At 41.2% G+C, this 21630-nt stretch overlaps 1 protein-coding gene across 1 annotated transcript in view; it reads right to left on the reverse strand.

Moving 5' to 3' along the window:
• ARID5B (AT-rich interaction domain 5B) overlaps positions 1-21630 on the reverse strand; it is a 192244-nt gene that overhangs the window by 87636 nt on the left and 82978 nt on the right. Inside the window, exon 4 of the mRNA XM_082640341.1 lies at positions 11059-11289. Within this exon, the coding sequence (XP_082496467.1) occupies positions 11059-11289 (231 nt within the window). The remainder of the gene's footprint in view (positions 1-11058; positions 11290-21630) is intronic.

Below are 21630 nucleotides of genomic sequence, written 5' to 3' on the forward strand. Positions count from 1 at the left end.
ACTCCAGGGACTGTTAAGCTTCGTAACAAGTGAACAATCTCCAACCAAAGACACTGACCAATTTATGAAGACTGTTCCTCTAGTTTGAAAAGGTGAGTAAATGTTGAGAGAAACCTGGTTGCTTTGAGCTAGACATGTTCCCTTGAGAATTAAATCAACTGGCGATGAGCTAAAGTTTAAAGATTGAGGTCAAGAAATACTTGACTCTAAGGATGGTGATAAGATAGATGATGGAGATTTGAAGCCCTCTGGAATCTAGCAGAGTTTTTATATTATTTCCACAAGCATATGTTGTTACAAAGATGAGTATGGCATGATTCTTACCACCCCCCCAGGAGCTTAGACTCTAGTGAAGAGAAATGCAGTTGACGCTGGTAACTTTAATACCAAGCAGAAGGAAAAAATAACTTTGGAAAAGTACTGAGTAACACAAAAGGGATAAGGAGCAAAGTGTCCAAGATGATTATTCTGAAGCTACTCGTTCAGCCTAGAAGCAGCCCTTTAAACAGCCAGGAAAGCAAGCAGGCACCTCGCTCCTTTACCCGCTGCTGCAAAGCTCGTGCAGCCCTCCCTCTCTTATACTCCCAAAGAAACATTTCCAATTTAATACGAGACACATTGATTTTTCCTCCAAGAGGTTTCCTCTGGGTCTTAACCACAATGGGGCCTGTGAGAGAAGGGCTCAGTAGCACGTGAGTCCTCAGGGGAAGGTGACATCTTCTAGGAGGAAAAAAAATGTTCTGCTCGTGGAGGCTGTTTTTTTGTCTACGCTGAAAGCTAAAAATGGCAGAGGAAAAAAACCTCATTCTCTGAGCTTCAAAGTCCATAGTATTTTCCACCTCCTCACCTGAAATAACTTCCTCCTTTTTGAATCCCTCAAGGTCCAGCTGAAGATCCACTTCCTCTAAGAGGCCTCCCTGACCTCCGCACCCTCTTTCATACATCTTTTAACTCCAGTGGCACCTAGACTTTTTTTTTTTTTTTTTTGGTGGTACGCGGGCCTCTCACTGTTGTGGCCTCTCCCGTTGCAGAGCACAGGCTCCGGACGTGCAGGCTCAGCGGCCATGGCTCACGGGCCCAGCCGCTCCGCGGCATGTGGGATCTTCCCGGACCGGGGCACGAACCCGTGTCCCCTGCATCGGCAGGCGGACTTTCAACCACTGTGCCATCAGGAAAGCCCGGCACCTAGACTTTGACCTCCTCAGTTCGCCCTTCACAGACCGCCCGGCAGCCTCTGTGAGATGGCAGAGCTTTCCCATTTGCAAAGCTTCACGATCTCATCTCTTTGAATGCCGAAGTAACTCCAGACTCTTAGCTCCATGCTCCTCTCACTTTGTGGTGGAAAAGTGTGCTCACGGTAGTCAGCAGCCTGGGAAGGGGGCGGTACAACTCGCACGTCTGCAGCATGTTAGGCCTGTGACCCTGCAGCCACCATGTGACCCTAAGGTTGCATGGGTCAAAGGCAGGACTGTTAAAAGGATCACAGATTATAGTGGCAGTGACCACTGCTCTATGGTTTACCTCAACCACCTTGATTTGTAAGTGTCTTGAGAACAGAGACCAAAATCTCAACAATGCCTGGAGCTCTGCCTTCAACAGAGCTGGTGCTCAGTGAACGCGTGGATAAGCACCCAAGAAGCATCAGAACGCACAGCCTTCTTCTGCCCAAGTCCCATGTTCTTTCGTCCTCCAAGATGGCGACTGGAGAGCCAGAAAGGCAGTTCAGAGAGGAGTCTTAGGGAGAGAATTTCTAGGCAACTTCCAAAGGGAGCACAAAGCCCAGATGACGGAATCAAGGCCCACGCCAGCCAGCAATGAGGAGATTTCCTGAGCAGGCATCACAGCTAGCTCCTCTGCCAAGAGCCTGGCTACTCAGCGGCCTTTGAAAACCCATTTCCAAATCATGGCAAACGAAATTTAATTTTAAAAAGGGAAATGATTTATGTGCTACAGGAATAAAGAAGTGACAGAAGCAGGAAAGCTTGCATACATTTCATTTTTTGAAATTAGACCTATAATTTTTTCATTAAAAAAAAGGATGCCAAGTTGGGAAAGCCAATGCACTCTAAGCAGAAAATTACAGAGAGGTGCATAAGGAAAGTCCTGTCAGCATCGCAATCCCACGCCTTAAAAAGAGTCCGGGAGAACACAGGCTAGTTTACCACTGCCCCCTTCAACTTCTAAAGAGTTCCAGCTCTTCAAGGGCTCGATACTCACATCTGCTTCTCTGATGAAGTGGGAAGCCACTGGGAGATTTGAGCAGGGAAATGGTCATTCTGACTGCTGTCTTGAAAGGAGACCAAAGGACAGCAAGGGCTGAAGCAGGGAGAGTGGTGTAGCATAGACAAGAGAAGACGTTGGCATCAGAGTTTTTTTTTTTTTTTGTGGTACGCGGGCCTCTCACTGTTGTGGCCTCTCCCGTTGTGGAGCACAGGCTCCAGACGCGCAGGCTCAGCGGCCATGGCTCATGGGCCCAGCCACTCCGTGGCATGTGGGATCTTCCTGGACCAGGGCACGAACCCGTGTCCCCTGCATCGGCAGGTGGACTCTCAACCACTGCGCCACCAGGGAAGCCCTGGCATCAGAGTTTCTTGATCCCAATCCAATGGTTTCCATATTTTGAATCTTTACCATCATTCCTTGCTAAACCACGCCAACACACACCAATCCCTCTAAATCCTACAGAACCTATTTCACATCGATCATCTAGAGACCTGGTGGTCAGTTATCTGTTTCCTGTCAGCCTGATGATCTCTGGAAATCTGACAGATCTTTCCGAGCAGGAACCAAGGTGAGAGGCACGCAAGTATAATGGTTAAGAGTCACACTGTCTAGGTTCAAGTCCTGGTTTTACCACTTGCTAGCTGTGTCATGTTGCTGTGCTTAAGTGTCCTCATCTGTAAAACGGCAGAGAGCAATGCTATCGATACACAGTATGCACGGATCTGTTCATTCGTGTAACCGATATTTATTATATCCCTACTATGTGCCAAGTATTGTTCTGGTCCCCAGGCACATGGTTGTGAAAAGACAGAGAGTTCCTTGCTCTTAAAGAGCTTACATATAGTATGGGTGGGGAGGAAGCAGACAGACTAAAACATGTAAAGAGACAAATATAGGAGTTCATTTCTGATAGGGATGAGAGATAGAAAGATAATGGTACACTGGGTGATGGGATAGAGCCAGATTTGTGGAAGAGGGAAGGTCAGAGAAGACTTCTCTGGGGAGGAGACATTTGAGCTGAGGCTGGAATGACAAGAAGAAGCCAGACCCATGGTATCTGTGGAAACACATTCCAGGCAGAAGGACAAACAAACAAGTATTTCTGGAATGAATGGATGTCGAATGAGTTTAAGTAGCAAATGATACCTCATTTTCCCTAGGAGTCTGTATAGGTATGAAATGATTTTGTGCATGTTTTTTGAGGAATCACTGTGGACCCCATATGTGGTTAAGGTCGTATTGGGTGGTGCAAGAAGTACAAGAAGATTCTGTGACCATGAGTACTTAAGTAGTACTTGCCATGTTCCATCTAAGTGCTTTAAGTTATTAACTCATGTAATCTTCACAACAACCCTGTGAGGTATGGTCTATACCTAGGAGGTATGGCCATGGCTATCCCACATTTTGCTAATACCCTTCCCACATACTACACTGTAAGATCCTTAAGAGTAGGGAATTTTTCGGGCTTCCCTGGTGGCGCAGTGGTTGAGAATCTGCCTGCTAATGCAGGGGACATGGGTTCGAGCCCTGGTCTGGGAGGATCCTACATGCCACGGAGCAACTAGGCCCGTGAGCCACAACTACTGAGCCTATGCATCTGGAGCCTGTGCTCCCCAACAAGAAAGGCCGCGATAGTGAGAGGCCCACGCACCGCAGCCCCTGCTTGCCACAACTAGATAAAGCCCTCGCACAGAAACGAAGACCCAACACAGCAAAAATAAATTATTTAATTAATAATAAAAAAAAAGAATAAGGTCTTTGAAAAAAAAAAGATTAGGGAATTTTTCTGTCTTGTTCACAACTGTGTGCACAGGCACCACTTGCTACACTGTAGGTATTGAATAGATATTGGTGAAACACAGGAGTGGATATGGGCATACTGTGTATCAGACAACATCCTGGGCCCTAAGCATCCCCAGAGAGCCTCACCCAAAGTCCAAGGAACTTAAATCAATCCAGTTTCCCTGACAGGATAGAATGAAGGAGTTTAGAGAGAATGTTCATTTATCAAGAAGATTTTAAAAAATCAAATGAACACAGACTTACTCGGGACCTCATTCCACCAACCCTACCCCTAACCAGCACTTTTGCCTGTGATTTTTCAATGACCTGGCTCCTTCCTGTAGTGTGTGGTGTGTGTGTGTGTGTGTGTGTGTGCGCGCGTCTTAACTGATAAAAATATCTGTTTCACCCTGGAGAGGAATATGTTGATCTTGCTGAAGTAATAGGATATAACTTTCTTGCTTTTCTCGATAAAATCCTAGGTGAAATATTAGCCAATATAGACACAAATCCTTTCTTCTGGGGTGAACAGAGTGTATTGAACCCATGAGTCCAAATAGTTTCTAATAACCTATGGAGTCCACTCAGCTACAAAAGGAGTCCAGGGTTATTTAAAAATACATTTTAAGTTCTAAAAACAGAAGAGAAATCCACTAATCCTACCCACTTCATATATCATGACTCTGTAAATTAATTTACAGTAGCAACATAAAAATTCTTTTTATTAACCCCCAAAAGGGTTGGCACCCTAGCTTCCAACGCCTCTGCCCAAGGAGGCCTGTTCTCCAGTCCTCTTTGTGTCTCGCTGTCCTGGAAGCCAAAGCCCTATGTCCACCATTCCACGTACTCTAGAGCACATCCCACACACCTCTACCAGCAGACGTATTGCGGTTTGGTTGACTATGTGGTATGATGAACTTAACATTCTCTCTGGCCCTGCTTTGGCAGCTACATGGAATAAAGAGCAGGTACCAGGAGTGGTCGTGGTTAGACCATCCTCTAATGATAAACAGAACCTCTAGAAAACTTCCAAGACAAAGCAGTCCTCCGAGCGAGATCTCTGAGGGTGAAGGTCTTCTGCGGAAACAGCAAAGTACAAGAAGCACGACTCCTTTGCCACCTGGCTTCAGTTAAAGAGAAACATCTGCCTTGTTATCATTTGGGAGGTGGGTGGGCACTGCAGGCAGGCAGGCAGGGGAAGCCTGAATGTGGACAGGGGCCAGGAACAAAGCCATCAGATCATCGAAGTCCACTGAGACTATGAAACCTACTTTGGCAAGAAAAAAATGTTTACTCACTTACAAATTCCCATGATCTTTAACAAAACAACTGCCTTTCCTTTCATTTCCAGCAAAACATGTGATGTTTAGAGGGGAAGAGGCAGTGTCGTCCAGCTCGTCCTTTACACTTCAAAATAATTTTATAGGTCCTGAGTTTTCTTTCATAAAATGTCAAGGTTTCATCCCCTCTTCTGTTTCCCTCCCTCCCTTTGCTTTTTTCTTCTTTTGTCTATAATGTCATTATTTCACCCCACAGGAAAATGGAAAGTTCAGGGCAGAGTCAGAAAAGCGTCTTTAAAACATACTGTAAAAAGTAGAAAACTATTCTTTTCCATTAAGGTTCCAGTAAGAGCCCCAGAGCCTTAGGAAAACGGTTCCTTTATTATTCAAAGAGGAAGATGGGTTTAGATGACTACCTACAAGTTGTCTGAGGCCTAAGACTCCAATAGAAACAACAGAGAATCTTCATTTATCAAGAGAATTAAAAAAAAAAAAATCAAGTGAATACAAATTTTTTCTGAGCCCAGCAAGTGGGCTGTTACTACTGGATTTTATAGATGGGACAAGTGAGGGGCCTTACGTCAGTTGCCCAGAGCACAGCAAATCAGACGGTCGAGCCTTGATTAAACTGGGGCTATGTGCCTATAAGCCTAGCACTCTTTTTATTCAATACTATAACATGTTACCCCGCAGCCCCTCAGCAGAGGCTATGTCTTAATATTGATGTAGCCAACTTCTCCCCGAGGATCAGGGTTCGCGGTGTTCTCCATATGGACCAAACACCAAGATGACGGTCCACCTCATCTCTGTTCTGTTTGGGTGATTTACCACATCCTTCCTTTAACCTCATCCCACTCCTTGGTCAAGAAGCTCATGCACACACGCACACATGCACACACCATCTGCCAAGGAACTTAGAAGCATGACTTCTTATGTCTCTCTGCAATTCAAAATTCAAACCAAAATAAACCACACTTTTATTAATTTTTTAACCAACCACATCTTCATCCATTTAGCCTCACCCACCTTTAAAAACTGATTTCATCTCATTTACATGGGGTCTGCCTCACATCTCTGATAGAAGCCAATACCTTAAAGTTATCCATTTATCTACCATACTGCGGGTGCCTCTGTTTGGATTTAGCTGTCAACACCTCACACATGTGAAATCAATTTGTGTGATATTAATGTAAACATTGTGCATTACACACTGGTGGACATTTTATTGTTCTAACAGGAAAAACAGACAAAATGTTTGCAGGTGTGTGTTTTCTCTACAGCACAGACAATAACACACTATAAATGACAGTACCTGTTTTACAAAAGGATCATCACATTATAAAAAGAGGTAAAAGTAAGGTGGGGGGCTGTCAGAGAATGTCTTATGCTAGCAGATTCTGACAGGACAGTGGGGGGGGGCAGGAATTATACATAGGGTAAAGATTTTTATGAAAAAAAATTGCCATTCATAATGTCACTTTCCCCTCATCGTTATTGTAACCTCATTTCCTAACTGCATGTGCAAGACAACCAGTTTTCATAATGCTTTAGTGCGGAGTCCATTGCTTTAGTTTTAAAAATAGTCAACTCTCTTGTGCTAAGAAAACAGCACATTGCCTTTCAGAGCATTGTAACTGACAAGATGGAAGAAAGCAGGCAGGATGTTGAGGCTGAAGCTTTTCAATCACCTAACATTAATACGATTCAATTTATGCTTATGTCATAGGTTTAGACATTGTGCTGCACCGTAAGCAAGGAAGGGACTTGAATAAAATACACTGAAGAAAGCAGATGGTATGCTATCAAAACCCTTCAAGCCTAAAATAACCTTTCCCAAGTAAGGAGAATAGTTAATTAAAACCAGGATATATTTACTCTATGCTGAATATCTCAATGTAAATAAAAATCAAAATGACACTACCTTCATGTGGGACTAAATGATGAAATTTCATCTATTCTCTTTTTCTTTCATGGTTTCTAATCAAACTTTTCATTAAACAGCTTCATAAAATTCCATGGAGGATTTATTTACAGGGACTCATTGCAGATTTAAAAGCCTTACTTTTATTGTTCAATTAAATCTGTTATTCAATGGACGACATTAAAACAATGGGAAAGAGGTGGGGTGTCTGAGCAGTTGGGCAAGGTTGTCAGACAAGCAAAGTCCATTTTCAGAGATGAACCTGGGGAATGGCAGTAAGCTGGATGGCACCCAGAGGAAACGAGGGGACGTCCCTGCTCGAGAAAGAAAGCCCAGATCCGTTCCAAAGCCATGGCCTGGGTTTGTCCCAGTCCGGGTCCACCGACCAACTCACATTCATGTCCTACTGGTAGAGAGGGCATCAGGCCATTTATAAATCTCACCCAGAGAGCACGGCCTCCTGAGGGTGATGACTACGGGCAAACAAATCTAAGAGAGACCAACAGCTGACCCAGGGCAAAGGCAGCCATTCCTAATGGAGTCTGGACCTGAATTTTAAATGATCTAGGTATTTCCAAAACTTTTCTAATAACCTCTCTACCTATTTTTATTTTTAAAAAAATTTTATTGGAGTATAGTTGATTTACAATGTGGTGTTAGTTTCAGGCATACAGCAAAGTGAATCATATGCATATACATGTATCCACTCTTTTTTTTTTTTTTTTTAAGATTCTTTTCCCATATAGGCCATTACAGAGTACTGAGTAGAGTTCCCTGTGCTATACAGCAGGTTCTTATTAGTTATCTATTTTACATATAGCAGTGTGTATATGTCAATCCCAACCTCCCAATTTATCCCTCCCCTTCCTGCTGCTTCTCCCTATTTTTAAAAACCAGATCCAGCTCTGCCTTTTCCATAAGGCTTTCCCTGACCCCTCGCCATGATATGACCATCCTCTCCGGCCAGGCCACCCCCTGCATGCCCCCAGCTCACTGTGAAATGCCTACTGCACGTGACTTCTACAACACTCACCCAATACTTCATCACTGACTTTCCTGTAACATGAGTTAACCTTTCAGGTGCGTTAATCCTGTCTTCCCCAATTAGATTTTAAATCCTCAAAACAAGCAAGGACTGTGTTTTATTTATCTTTGGAACACTCCCCTCCCACCCTCACTCCGTAACCCCACTTAATACAAGAAAGCAAAAGATATATTAGTTAATAAAATAAACATTATTTAATCATAGGAAAGCAGACACTGTCCTTTCAAGAAGGGCCTTGGAGGTATTTTATGGCAATTTATGAATTTCATGTGTCAAAGGCGTAGCTGCTAAATGCTATGCACTCTTTGCCATCAGCTCCACCATTCATCCACCTGGTGATATGGCTAATAAAATTTGATTTTTACAGCCTAGGCATACTGTTACCTAAATTACATCTGACCAATTACTGAAGTCACCAAATGTGTGGTACAGAATATATACTGTGCAGAAAATTCATCTGTGGGCCCCCAGCACTCGCGGTAATCTGACAGAAGTGTTTCAGTCATCTGGCAGTGTTTAATATTAGGAACATTTGTTTAATGCCAGTCACTAATTAAATTTATGTTCTTCCACCAACTGTTGGTTGGAGAAACCCAACCCCGCGTTTCAACAAACCCTTTAACCCATGTTGATTTCAAATATAACCAGTTGGAGGTTTAAAAGGAATTTCTCTGGAAATTGAGATATATGACCAGAAGTGCAAGGTGGGGGAGGGATGTTGGTGAATGTGTTCAAATTGGGCCAGAATACGCTTTTTTTCTGTTCACTTACTAAAATGAAACCCTGTAAGAAGTCCCAACTATCTGAAGTATAAACTTAACTAAAAAAATCTGATATTCTAATTTTTTAGACTAGGCATCTAGAAGCTCTTTAAAGGTACCTTCATTCCAAAATAAAGCTTCCACCTTAAGAGTCTGGAGAAGGAAAACAGCATTAAAATTAGCTATACCAGAAGAAGATTCCGGAAAACATTCAAAAGTCAGATGCTTGTGTTTGTGAGAACATTTAAAACTAATTTAGTAACTCTTAAACAACCATTGTGAGTGTTGTTAAACTGCAACTTCTATTACCAATTCTAGATACAACAGCTTTGAAACTCCATGACTAATAACTCTTAAATTAGCCAAAAAGGTTAAAACATTTTTTCATTGTATTACACTGTGAAACTCTAATTTAGAATTCTCTTAAACGAGGGAAAGCATTTTTTCAGTTCTATTTTGTTTCAGGAATTTAGAGACCTCTTGAGCAGCAAGCAGGACAGAGAAACCCTTTGTCCTGGGAGTAGGGGCTAGAGATGAAAAACTCCAAAGAGAAGTATTGAAAAGGGAAGATTTATACATGTTGATCTGAAAAGAGAGTATGTTTTAAAAATGTATTAGATACATTCATCTACTTGAATAAAAAGGTTATTTGAACATTAAGAACGATAAGAAAATCATAACTTGCATAAACATTACTACTCTCTTATAGACCGATAAGCCAGAGTTGTGAAAGGCACCTGGAAAAAGTCTGTAACAACAAAAAAAGTCATGTCTAATAAACTTAGGTCCCCTTCCTCTCTTTTCTCCCTTCGTTCTTGGATCAAGATGAGCCGTCTGGTCACCTTACCCTCATCTGCCCACACACCTACTTACAGTACCCCCGCAGCAGCTCCAGGGCTGCTGGAGTCATGAACAATCAGACTGGAGAGGCCACCGTGGACCCCCAAACCACGGTGAGGCCTGTAACGGCTGAGCAGAATAATCCGAACCTGAATAATCCACAAAATTAGGCATCCTCGGAAAGACATGACCCAACAGAATCAAGGAATGTTCTGCCCCAAGGGACCCCGTCATACTCTCTAGGCCAAGGGTCTCCATTGTGTCTGCACCCAGATACCCACACGGGAGCCAGTGTGGCTCGGTCATCACCCTGCTCACTCTATGGTGGTGATTCCCAGAGAAGGGAGAGGGTGAGAGTTGGGGGTGTCTTTGCCTCTGTAAGTATATGAACTGCCAGGCGACATGTGTACTACGATGACGTGCCCCCAGGGTATTCTGATGTCCCTGCCCAGCCTATTGAGAACCACTGATATGATCCAATCTCTTCAAGAAAGAGATGAGAAAGTGAAGATGTGAGAGATGTGATTTTATCTTGCCTCCAGGCTTTCATGGCATCATGAAAGGTCTCCTGAACTTAGGATGTGCTCTCTTCTCCTCCTTCCTTTCTATCTACAGAGATCTCACGACCAATCAGCTGAACAGAGATGCAGATACAGATATGTGTGCACATATCCGTCTTTGATGGGCACAGTGTATAGAGATATATGTATATGACAAAATTAAGGGGCATGGGGATCTATTATCTATCTATATCTATCTATCTATATCTATTTACCTTATGATACTGAAGTGGTTAAACTGGTGTGTTTTTTTTTAAACTGGTGAATTTTTATAGCTCCTTATACCACTGAAAAGGAAGTGATCAGTTAAATGAAGAAAATCAGTATCTGAATAGCTGAACCCTTTTAAGAAGCAACTAGCATAAAAGCTTCCTGTCCTATAAAGTCCAATTTCAAGGTTGACCAAGCAACTCCAGACTCTGTCTTGAACAACAAATTCTAAAGAATAATCCTGGGCCCTGGTACACACAGGCTGCCAAGTAGGCAATGACGTCTTATGCCGCAATCGTTGGAGGGAGGGGAGGGGTGGGTGGCACACTGGGCTTGTCAAAGTAAGCCCCGTTCCCCATCACTGCTCTTCACAAGAACTGAAAACAGCCAGACACACACGCACAAGTTTCATGTAGGAAAAAAAAAAAAGACTCACCAAACTCATCGCATATGCTCTCATTTTCTATGAGAGTTGGGTGGTCAAAGGTGTCCCGACAGTACAGGATCTGAGGGTTCTTGCTGACCACTGCGATGCCCCCCAGGGCCAATGCAAACTGGTCCGTGAGAATGGAAGACGGCTTATCCTGGATGCGTTTCAGCATCGAGCGGTAGCGGCAGTACTGAGGGTAGCTGAGAACTATCACGTTCGTTTCTTCCTCGTCCTCCCCTAGACAAATGAGAAAACACTTCCATTACCCATTTCCCTCCAACAGAGAACTGTCATGGCCCTGGCATCATTTCAATGACCACCTCTGGTTTTGTACTAAAAATAGAGTCTTCAAAAAGACTCTTGTATCAGTTTATCTTTAGCACAGTTCGGCTACTGCCAGCATCCTCTCAGCACCATCACCCCTCCAGCTCCATGAAAAAGCTTCAGGCAGAGAAAAGGAAAAGAGTGGGATGGATAACCCCACAGACAGATTACGCAATGCTTAGGTCACCGGCAAGGAGCAGAACCAGAAAACAGTCTTGAAAGAAGCTGATGTATATATATATTTTAAGCATTAAAGGCATCACCGTTGGAAAAAATCAGAATTTTCTTGAGCTTCTTTATACTTCTTTCCAGTTTGGTATTGCTTTTATTTTGGATTATGTCATCTTTCAGCGCTTAAAGGCCCTGTAAAGGTCATCTGGCCCCAGAGTGATGTCTGTGGGTCTAAAGAGCATCATCATCTGCTCTGGTGGTTGTTAGTTTTGCTCAACGAATATTTCTCATTCTCTTTATGGTCCTGTGGGAAGGCCGTACTTCCCTGCCCACTGAGGACAAACGGCTGTGTGACTCGTTCTGACCAATGAAATATGGCAGTAGTGGGCGGCTCCTTTAAGAGCCAGTGTACAGCGGACCACACTCTCTCCCTCCCTTCGTTCTGGACATCTGTAATGTTTCAGACAGTGGCTACCCTGCCAGTCTTGGTCTTGAGTGAGGATAACACGGAACAAAGCCCCTGGTTGGTCCTGAATGGATGTATAAACATAAGCACTTGTTGTTTCAAGTGAGACTGTGATTTGGAGGTTGTTTTTGCAGCATGATCTGTTTCAATGTGACTGATACATCCACCTTCCCCACCCTCCCCCCAACCCATGCCCCCATCTTCTTCTTTTTTTTTTTTTTCTTGCGGTACGTGGGCCTCTCAGTGCCGTGGCCCCTCCCGTTGCGGAGCACAGACTCCGGACGCGCAGGCTCAGCGGCCATGGCTCACGGGCCCAGCCGCTCTGCGGCATGTGGGATCTTCCCAGACCGGGGCACGAACCCGCGTCCCCTGCATCGGCAGGCGGACTCTCAACCACTGTGCCACCAGGGAAGCCCCATACCCCCATCTTCTAACGTTTCTCAAATCCATCTGGTAACTTAGCACAACGCAGAGGACCACAGAGAGGACTCCCCAGGCATCTTTGTGAGAGCTCCATCAGGACCAACTTAACTCAGGAGAACGTTTCAGCAACTTTAACGAAACTCCCCCTTACAATGATCTTAATGCTTATTTACACCTCACCATATTAAGTGCTCATTTACAAAACCCAGATTCTGCACGCATGAATCCTTCCTTCATCTTAAGCTTGAGAAATGGTACCCCCTCCCTTTGGTATCCTGCCACCTGCACAACGTCAAGCTGCATTTAGGCTCCATGACCCAGTTTGCCATCGCTCTCTATAACCACGTCATCAGGGCCTTTGTAAGCAATTCCCAGATATGTCAGTTGCTTATCCAAAGGGAAAACACTCAATATTTCAAGCCTTTACCATGCTGCAGGGAACTGCACAAAACAGTTGTTAAGGATACCAACACTGTCGTGGCCATCTGGTAGCCAGTGGGAGACGAATGAGCAAGGACAGGACGTAATGATGGGACATAACCAGTACCAAAGGAAGGTGTGCGTGTGACCTTTTCAGATAGGAGGCCGTTACCCAGACGTATTTCTAATTACGTTCACTTAGTTCCTCAGGCTTGAGGCTTCTTCGAGAATGGAGACGTTTAGCTGCTTTCCACGTGACATCTTTTAACGGTTTACGTTGCTTAGACTCCTGCCTGGCTTGTGGGTAGCCACTTCATCAGCTGGCACACTTAATTAAAAGGAACTATGTCTACACTGAAAGCAAGTCCCCAGTGAAAAGTAGTTTTGAGATGCTGATCTATGTCCCAAGACATGCCAATTTGAGACTTTTACAGTAGATCAAGACACTAGTTCGTACTTTGGGTTCAAATCTGTGCTTTCTATAGAGTTAAAGCAAAAAAATGTTTTAGTGGAAATATCTACCTAACATCATCAGAACTCCAGAGTGTCTAAATACTATTGGAAGAAGCAGCCCATAATGTGTCAATTGCATCATTACACTCTATTTGTCCAGGATGACCAAGATTTGTCCAAGATCGTCCAAGATGAGAGACAGGGGTATAACCATGAACCCTCAGGACATTTCAGCATGCTCAGCCCCTAATGCCATCTCCTGTACATAGTAAATACTGTTCAAATATCCGTTGATTCCAAATCTCTTGGCTTTCTGTAATGGGTGGGGGGTGGCAGGAAGCTGTACTAGTTTCTCCAAGAATTCTTGAATGAAATGGAGAAAGTCAGGCTTCTCAGGCTGAATAAAGGTGAAAAAATGAATGCTTCAGAGTTAGCTTTATAGCAGAAGATGTCACCTGGACTCATGGGACCACCTCACTTCCTTCCTATCCCTTCATTCTCCTTCTGTTTTTCTCTGACTATTTTTCGTGATGATGCCACCTCTAGTTTCTTCTTAATTCTCTATTCTGGATGAAATCAGCCTCCTGGCTATGTTCTGTGCTTAGAAATGACTTTTTTTTTTTTTTTTTTTACTCCACCTCATCCTTCAAACATTTATCCATCCCTCTTTCATCAGGCAGTTTCCAAAACACTAACCAACCCATGTGGTCCTGCTCTTTCTGACAGAAAAAAAATTAGCAAATTCCCTCTGACCCCAAGTAATGGAAACACATGCTATGATGTCCATTCATTCTGGAGACAGTATCTCTAAGAATGCTCCCAGGACCGCCCGCATCAGAATCACATAGTGGGGTGTAAAGAGGCAGACTCTGGGGCCTCAATGAGAACCTCTGACTCAGAATCCCTAAGGTTGGGGCCCAGACATTTATATTTTTAACAAGCTCCCAGATAGTTCACACACATTAAACTTTGAAAACACTACCTGAGTTTTACTTACAGTTATTTATTCAGTTGGGCTTTGATCTCTCTCCTTTCTCTCTCTCTATATATATACTTTTTTTTTCTTTTTTTTCTGTTTTCAGGTATATGCTTCTATCCAAAACCCCAATGTACCTGAAACAGAATAAAGGACCAAATTCCCTCTCCTTGCCACTTTCCCAGGACTGTTTACAGGTATCACAGAAGACAGCGAATGTAAAAAAGCTCTCTTAACCAAAAATATGAGGAACTGAGGAACTGTTTTCTTTTTTAGGAAGCAGAGCAAAAATACTACTGCAATTTCTGGTGCTAATAATAAAACATTAAAATTTACAAAGGCCTTTCACATAGCATATCTTTTGTTTGTTTGTTTCTCACAACAACCCTATTAGTAGCATGACAAACTGTTAATTAATATTCCCTGACTTAGAGACAGGAAAGTTGAGGTTCAGACACCCAAGTGACTAGTCCAGGATCTCAAAGAACTAGAAAGTGATGGAGGTGAGACTATAACCCAATCTTTTAACTCCAAGTTTGATGAGCTTTTCATTATGACAAAATGTCACTAATAATAATAATAACATTCCTTAGGGTAATATCTTGATTACTTTTCCTATATGTGTGTGGCTGAAATAAAAGATTTTTCCTTTGACATATGATTATTACTGTTGTTGTTATTGCTGTGGAAGAGATTTAACTAATTTACAATATTAGGGATGAGGATGGTGGTCTTTGATCAAGTAAAATATGAGACATCCGTTTCATCAAGAACTGTTGAATTCAGCCAGTTATAAGCCAGAATTATTCTACTCTGGTTAAGTTGACGGGTTCTTATTTTGGAACACTGAAATTCCCATTGTAACGATTTAACATTATTGACACACCTTTCATGTTTATCAACTTTCTACTTTCTATCCACATGATAGGAAATAAAGTCAACTCTAGGCTGTGCAAGCCTAGAACCCCTGCCCCTCGCTGAGAGGTTAGAGGCACAGCTGGGACCTGGTCTAATGTGGCAGTGCTTAGTGATCCCCCCCCAAAAAATTATTATAACTTTGTTGCTTATTAGCAGAACCATCCATTTGGACCAGAATTTTGGCATTGTTTGGACAGAGGCAAATTTCCAACCTTTCAATTAGATATTCCCAGAGGAGCTGCCTTTAATATTTACAAAAGCAGAGAAAGTCCATGAGACCCTCAGGACTCCTGTGAAGAGGTTAACAAGCATTCTAGGTGAGAGTCAAGAGAAAATCCAGAGTAAAGGTGAGATCTGGAAGAACCAACAATTCATCTAGGTCAACGTTTCCCTGTGTGAAGATACCCTGGATCTCTTCTTTGGAGTTTAGGCAGAAGTTTCTTGAACCGAAGAAACTTTTTTTTTTCCCAAGACAAAGTGTGGTCACCTTAATATGAAAGGTATGTACAAGAGACTACAAAGTTGAGTTTGGAAGAGCTTTCCAGGTCTAAAATTCTATGATCCTATAACTTCCTTCTAAGCCTTTGCATTAACTTCTTCCTAATACAGCTACAAAAATATTAAATTGTTCAACAGCTGTCATATTTTATTTTGCCCTAGTACACTAAGAAACAAATAAAGCCAAACAACGTTTCAAGAATTCTTAAATTCCTCAGCTACTTCTTTCCTCCTATGCATTTCATACACACACAAACGAATACTCCTATGCAAAGTTATGCATGAAACAAGGGCTGACAGTAAACGCTGTGTAGGACATCTCCCCCTTCCCAATTCATAATAGGTCTAGCAGATAAATCTAAGAATGAATAAAGAGTGGATAAATTGCACATTTGTTTAGCAAGAGACAAACAAAGTGTTCCTGGAACAAAGATTTTCTTTCAGCCACACCCACATAGGAAAAGAAATCAAAGTATTACCCTAAGGAATCTTTCTCTAACACACTCTAGTTGGTTGGGTTATATATACATTACTTGATTTCTGTCAACAGAAAATGACCAGCAATAAATTACTGGTACCAAAGACTGAAATTTCAAACCGTAATTATGATATTAAACGTCATCCTGTTCTTCAAGTCCCCCTCCACCAAAAAAAAAAGTGCCTATTTTCAAATGAAATATTCAAAGGGAATAAGAGTCCCCGAATTACTAAACCTGATTTCAACTTCAGTGAAAAGAACTTTGCCTATTAAAAGTTAATACCTAAAGTACACTGCTTGTAATGCTCAACCAAAATTACTCTAATCCTGCACTTATATCATAATTACACGTTTTGTTAACCTCTCTCAATGTCAATTTTTCACTTATTTATATGTTTTCAAAGTCCCAAACAGAATTCCACTGAGAAACTGTAATTATAACGTGAGACTCCACCCAAGCTTTTCAAACAGTAACTGTATACCATTGCTTTAATCCTCAGCGTTGGGCTGGGAGCGGGGAGAAGGTGGGGGGAGATGGTTTGAGCAGGCATTCATTCTGAATAGCACGTTGCTCAAGTCGTCTTTGTAAAAAGAGAGATGCATGAAATAGCAAACACAATGAATTAATGGAGCATTGACTTTCAAATATCCATAATGCTATTTTTTTAAATAGATAATGGTGGCCAAATGCACAGAAGGCTGAAAACATAAATTCCAGAGGAGAAATTTGCTTTTATCTCTTACACAACAATTTAGAAATGTAACTTTCTTTTTCATTCTGTGGGGAGGGAGGAGGGAAGGCTTGTTTCGGAAACATCACACTATTATGCTTACTGAAAACCACTATAATCTATTTCTAACATCACAGTCAGCTTAAAAATATAAAAAAAACTTTAAAAAACCCTCGCACCAGGATTTTATAGAGCCTGGTGGAAAAAGTATGCATGTTCCTTCCTGCACCTAATTACCTCAACTGAAAAATCTGCCAAGTATTTTGCCCTTTAGTTCTCTTAATCGTATTAGGGCAAATGCATTTGGATGCCAATAGAAACAAACATTTAAAGATTTTCACTTAAAAGATTCCAAATATGTATGAAGGTTATGCTTGAGACACAATGTCCCTAGTCCTTCAAAGATGATATACAGTGTTCTTTTTTTTTTCCCTAAGCAAATATGAATTTGCTCATGTTATAAAACTTGATGTCTAGTTTTGAGACTATTTAAGTAAAATAATGTCAATATGAGAGGCTCTTACAATGATTTATGCTTCTGTTACTTTATTACATTAGACATTCCTTTCTCAAAGCTTTATACTTTTCACTGTGCTCCTAGCAACAACCCAAGGCAAAGCATCAACTTTATATACCTGGCACCATTCCAATTCTTACTGCTATTGACAATTATATTGAAGTTTCCACTTAATTGCTACTCTGCTGTGACACTGAATATTTGTCACAATTAGGCATTTCCTATTTTCCATCCATTCATTTTTGATTATTACTGAAAATGAATTTTTTTTATTCCAGAAAACCTAAGCATGAAAATTCTACAGATAAGAGTAGCTACAGCTGTTACTATCATTACCAACATTGTAACATGCAGCAAAAAAAAAAAAAGAAAAAAAAGAAAAGACTATAATTTCTCAGAAGGTAATTTTCCTTTCAGTCTAAGTGCTCTTATTCATCTTACAGTTACTCAATGATTTCCTGTTCTAATTACAGGACATTATACAGAAAGACGTTTGTAAAAGGAAAATGCAGCAGTGCATATGACTTAAATGGCCTGAATTGGTTGAAAGTGTTTAAAATTCACAGTTGTACATTAACTTTATCAATTCCTGATTACAATTCTGTGTAAACGTGTAATGTGTCCCTACATCTCTCATAAGGCAGTCAACCTAGTACCCAAAGTTAGTACACATCAAAGGGGAGAATACAGTTGCAGTTAAACTGATGTTGAAGAGGTGGGGTGGGGGAAGATCCGTTTTTTGGGTTTTTCTTCTCACCAAAGCTGTTAAATTGGAGGCATGCCAAGATAAGGAGTGGAAAATATTAATAATAAAAATAAATTAAATGCCTGATTAAAAGGGAGAGAGAACAAGATTCCATCCAGAATAGAAATGAAAATGCCACAAACTATTTCATAAAAACATACTGTGACGTAAATTGCACATCAGTATTGCACTGCTGTGGTTATTTTGAGAAATGGTTTGTACTGTAAGTCAGCTGGTGCTGCCCCACCCTTAATGATTTTGTAAGTCTCTACACAGTAAGCAAGTGGGGCAGCCCTGAGATGGCTAAGACAGAAAACAGACCTAGCCAAACAGAACTGACAATAAAAAGATAATGTACTTTTAACATAACAGAACAAGAAGATTGGTTTTATTAACTAAAAAAAACCCTACTTTAAATGGTCCCCAGCTTGCCATTTGTTTTGATAAATGGAAAGACAGATCTTCCCAGGATAGGCAACAAAAACATCACTGGAGAACTTATAAAAAGAGAATATGGGAAAATATGTCAGTGCATGGTTACAAACAGAACAAAGAATATTTCAAATGTAAAACCCAGGGTTTTAACCAGCTGTTTCCAAAAGCAAGCCACTTCGAATGGATGGACACACAAATATAAAAATATGTGTTAATATGTTAAAATCAGCTTTTGCCCTATTACTGCTTCATCACTCAAAAAAAGAAGACAACAGAAAGCTAAACTAAAACCAAGCACTGCCATCACTTCAAGGAACAAATGAACCTACTAAGAGGCAAAGCCAGCTCCACCACCAAGGGTCCCCCAAATGGTCACTGAATTCTAAGCTGCATTCAAGAGCCGTATTAGATTTGTTCTAGAAAATTTTGTGTCTGATTCCCACATGGCTCATCTCAGCCAAATTTAAATGTCATACAAGACAGGGATTATGCAACAGGTGTATCTACTGGTGAGACCACATGGCTAGAATGACGCATAGGTAAAAGTGGTGACCATATTTGGGGTGTGATTCTAAGGGGCCTGACTTACCATAACCTGCCTCCCTTTCACAGGATTAACTGTTAAGCTACAGTCAACCATTCACTTTTAGTATCAATGAGTTTCAGTGTCTGAAGAAGAAAATATAAAGAACCCTTGAGACCCCCTAGGAGCCAGATCTTGGTCAAAATTTCTCCTACTCTAAAATTGTGTCAAAGAGACTAATTTATCCATTTATTTACTAGTGACCCAGGTAAGGCTATTATACTGGATTTGAACTTAGTTCAACTCAACCCTCTCTTGCTTTACAGGAAGCTACTACTAAGATCCAGTTAGCCTCTCTGGTACCATGACAAAGTTGCTATAAGAGAAGGAAACTTGACCATCATTAGCACAACTGGTCTTAAAAATAATATTAACTTCTGCCATCTTTCCCCTTACAATATCTACACAGTTTTTTATTCTTATTTTGTAGCTTATGCCTGCCATCATTGCGAGAGTCACAATCCCATTTCTGCAGCAGCCATGTAAGCCTTTGACATTTGAGAGACCCTCCTGAACCCCCAAACTCAGGAATAAACCTAATTAAGGTGTGATACTGGACAGATCAATAGCTAAATGATTAACTTCCACACATTTGTCTCTCAGCATGTAAGATATGAATTTGTGCCTTAACAAAATGACATCACTATTTGTCATGACTTTCATGGACATGATTATTTCACTAGTCAACACTGATCAAAGTAAATGTCATCATTTCCAACATGGTTTGTATCAGGGGGAAAAATCTGTGTGTGTGGAGAACTAAACACCAAATGATGTAAGACTGATTAATATTGATTACCTAATGCTCAGCATTTTGAAGGCATTCTATACATATATACATACATACACATACATATATGTGCGTGTGTATATATATACACTATATAACAGGATATATATCTGGAAATAATATTATGTCATGGTATGGCTACTTTCATTAAAACTGTGCAGTCATTAAAAATACTAAAATCAAATAATATTTCAGGTCATGCAAAGATGTTTCTGTTATATTCAGTGAAAATAAGAAAGGTAAGAAATAATATATTCAGCCCCTTGTCTTTTGTTTAATAGCATTACTGAGATATAATTCACATACTAGATAATTCATCCATTTAAAATGCACAAGCTTTTAGTATATTCACAGAGTTATGCATCTATCACTACAGTCAAATTTAGAACATTTTCATTATCCCAAAAGAAACCCTAACCCCCCTCACTCCCACATCTCTTTGCCCCTCATCAGTCCTAGGCAACCACTAATCTACTTTCTGTCTCTATAGATTTGCCTATTCTGGACATTTAATATAAATGGAATCATACAATATGTGGTTCTTTTTGACTGGCTCCTCTCACTTAGCATAATGTTTTCAAGGTTCATACATACTGTAGATTGTATCAGTATTTCATTTCCTTTTACTGCTAAATAATATTCCATTGTATGGACATACCACATTTTATTTATCCATTCCATCAAGAGATGAGACGTCTGGGTTGTTTCCACTTTTTGGCTATTATGGATAATGCTGCTATCAACATTTGAGTAAAAGTTTTTGTGTGGATATATGTTTTCATTTCTCTTGTGCATATACCTAGGAATGGAATTGATGGGTCATATGGTAATTCTGTGTTTGCCCTTTTGAGGAACTGTCAGACTGTTTTCCAACATGGCTGCACCATTTTACATTCCCTCCAATAGTGTATGAGGTTTCTGATATCTGCACATCCTCACTAACACTTGTTATTATTTGTCTTTTTGATAGCCATCCTAGAAGGTGTGAAGTGGTATCCCATGTTGTCTTGTTTAATGCTTAAAAATCACTAATAGGGCTTCCCTGGTGGCGCAGTGGTTGAGAGTCCGCCTGCCGATGCAGGGGACATGGGTTCATGCCCCGGTCCGGGAAGATCCCACATGCCGCGGAGCGGCTGGGCCCGTGAGCCATGGCCATTGAGCCTGTGCATCCGGAGCCTGTGCTCCGCAACGGGGGAGGCCACAACAGTGAGAGGCCCACATACTGAAAAAAAAAAATCACTAATAGTGGGGTTCAGCTAGGTTATGAGATTATCTGGGATTCTTATTCTCCTTTGTTTGCCTGCGTTTTAACTGTGCAATATTTTTTTAAAGATGTGGACATCTGGCAAATTTATATGGAATTTCAAGAGATCTCAAGTAGTTAATCTTAAGAAAGAACAAAGCTGGAGGACTTACACTTTCCTATTTCAAAACTTACTACAAAGCTACAGTAATCAAAGCAGTGTGGTAATGGCATAAGGGTCAAATGTGATTGACAGAACAGGGAGTCCAGAAATCAACTTTCAAATGTGTCAACAAGGGTGCCAAGATCATTCAATGGGGAAAGGACAGTCTATTCAATAAATGGTGTCAGGAAAACTAAATTTTGATAGGAAAAGAATGCATTGTAACCCTTACCTCACACCACAT

This window comes from Mesoplodon mirus (assembly GCF_964341445.2).
Source record: "Mesoplodon mirus genome assembly, chromosome: 2".
Taxonomy (NCBI): Eukaryota; Metazoa; Chordata; class Mammalia; order Artiodactyla; family Ziphiidae; genus Mesoplodon; species Mesoplodon mirus.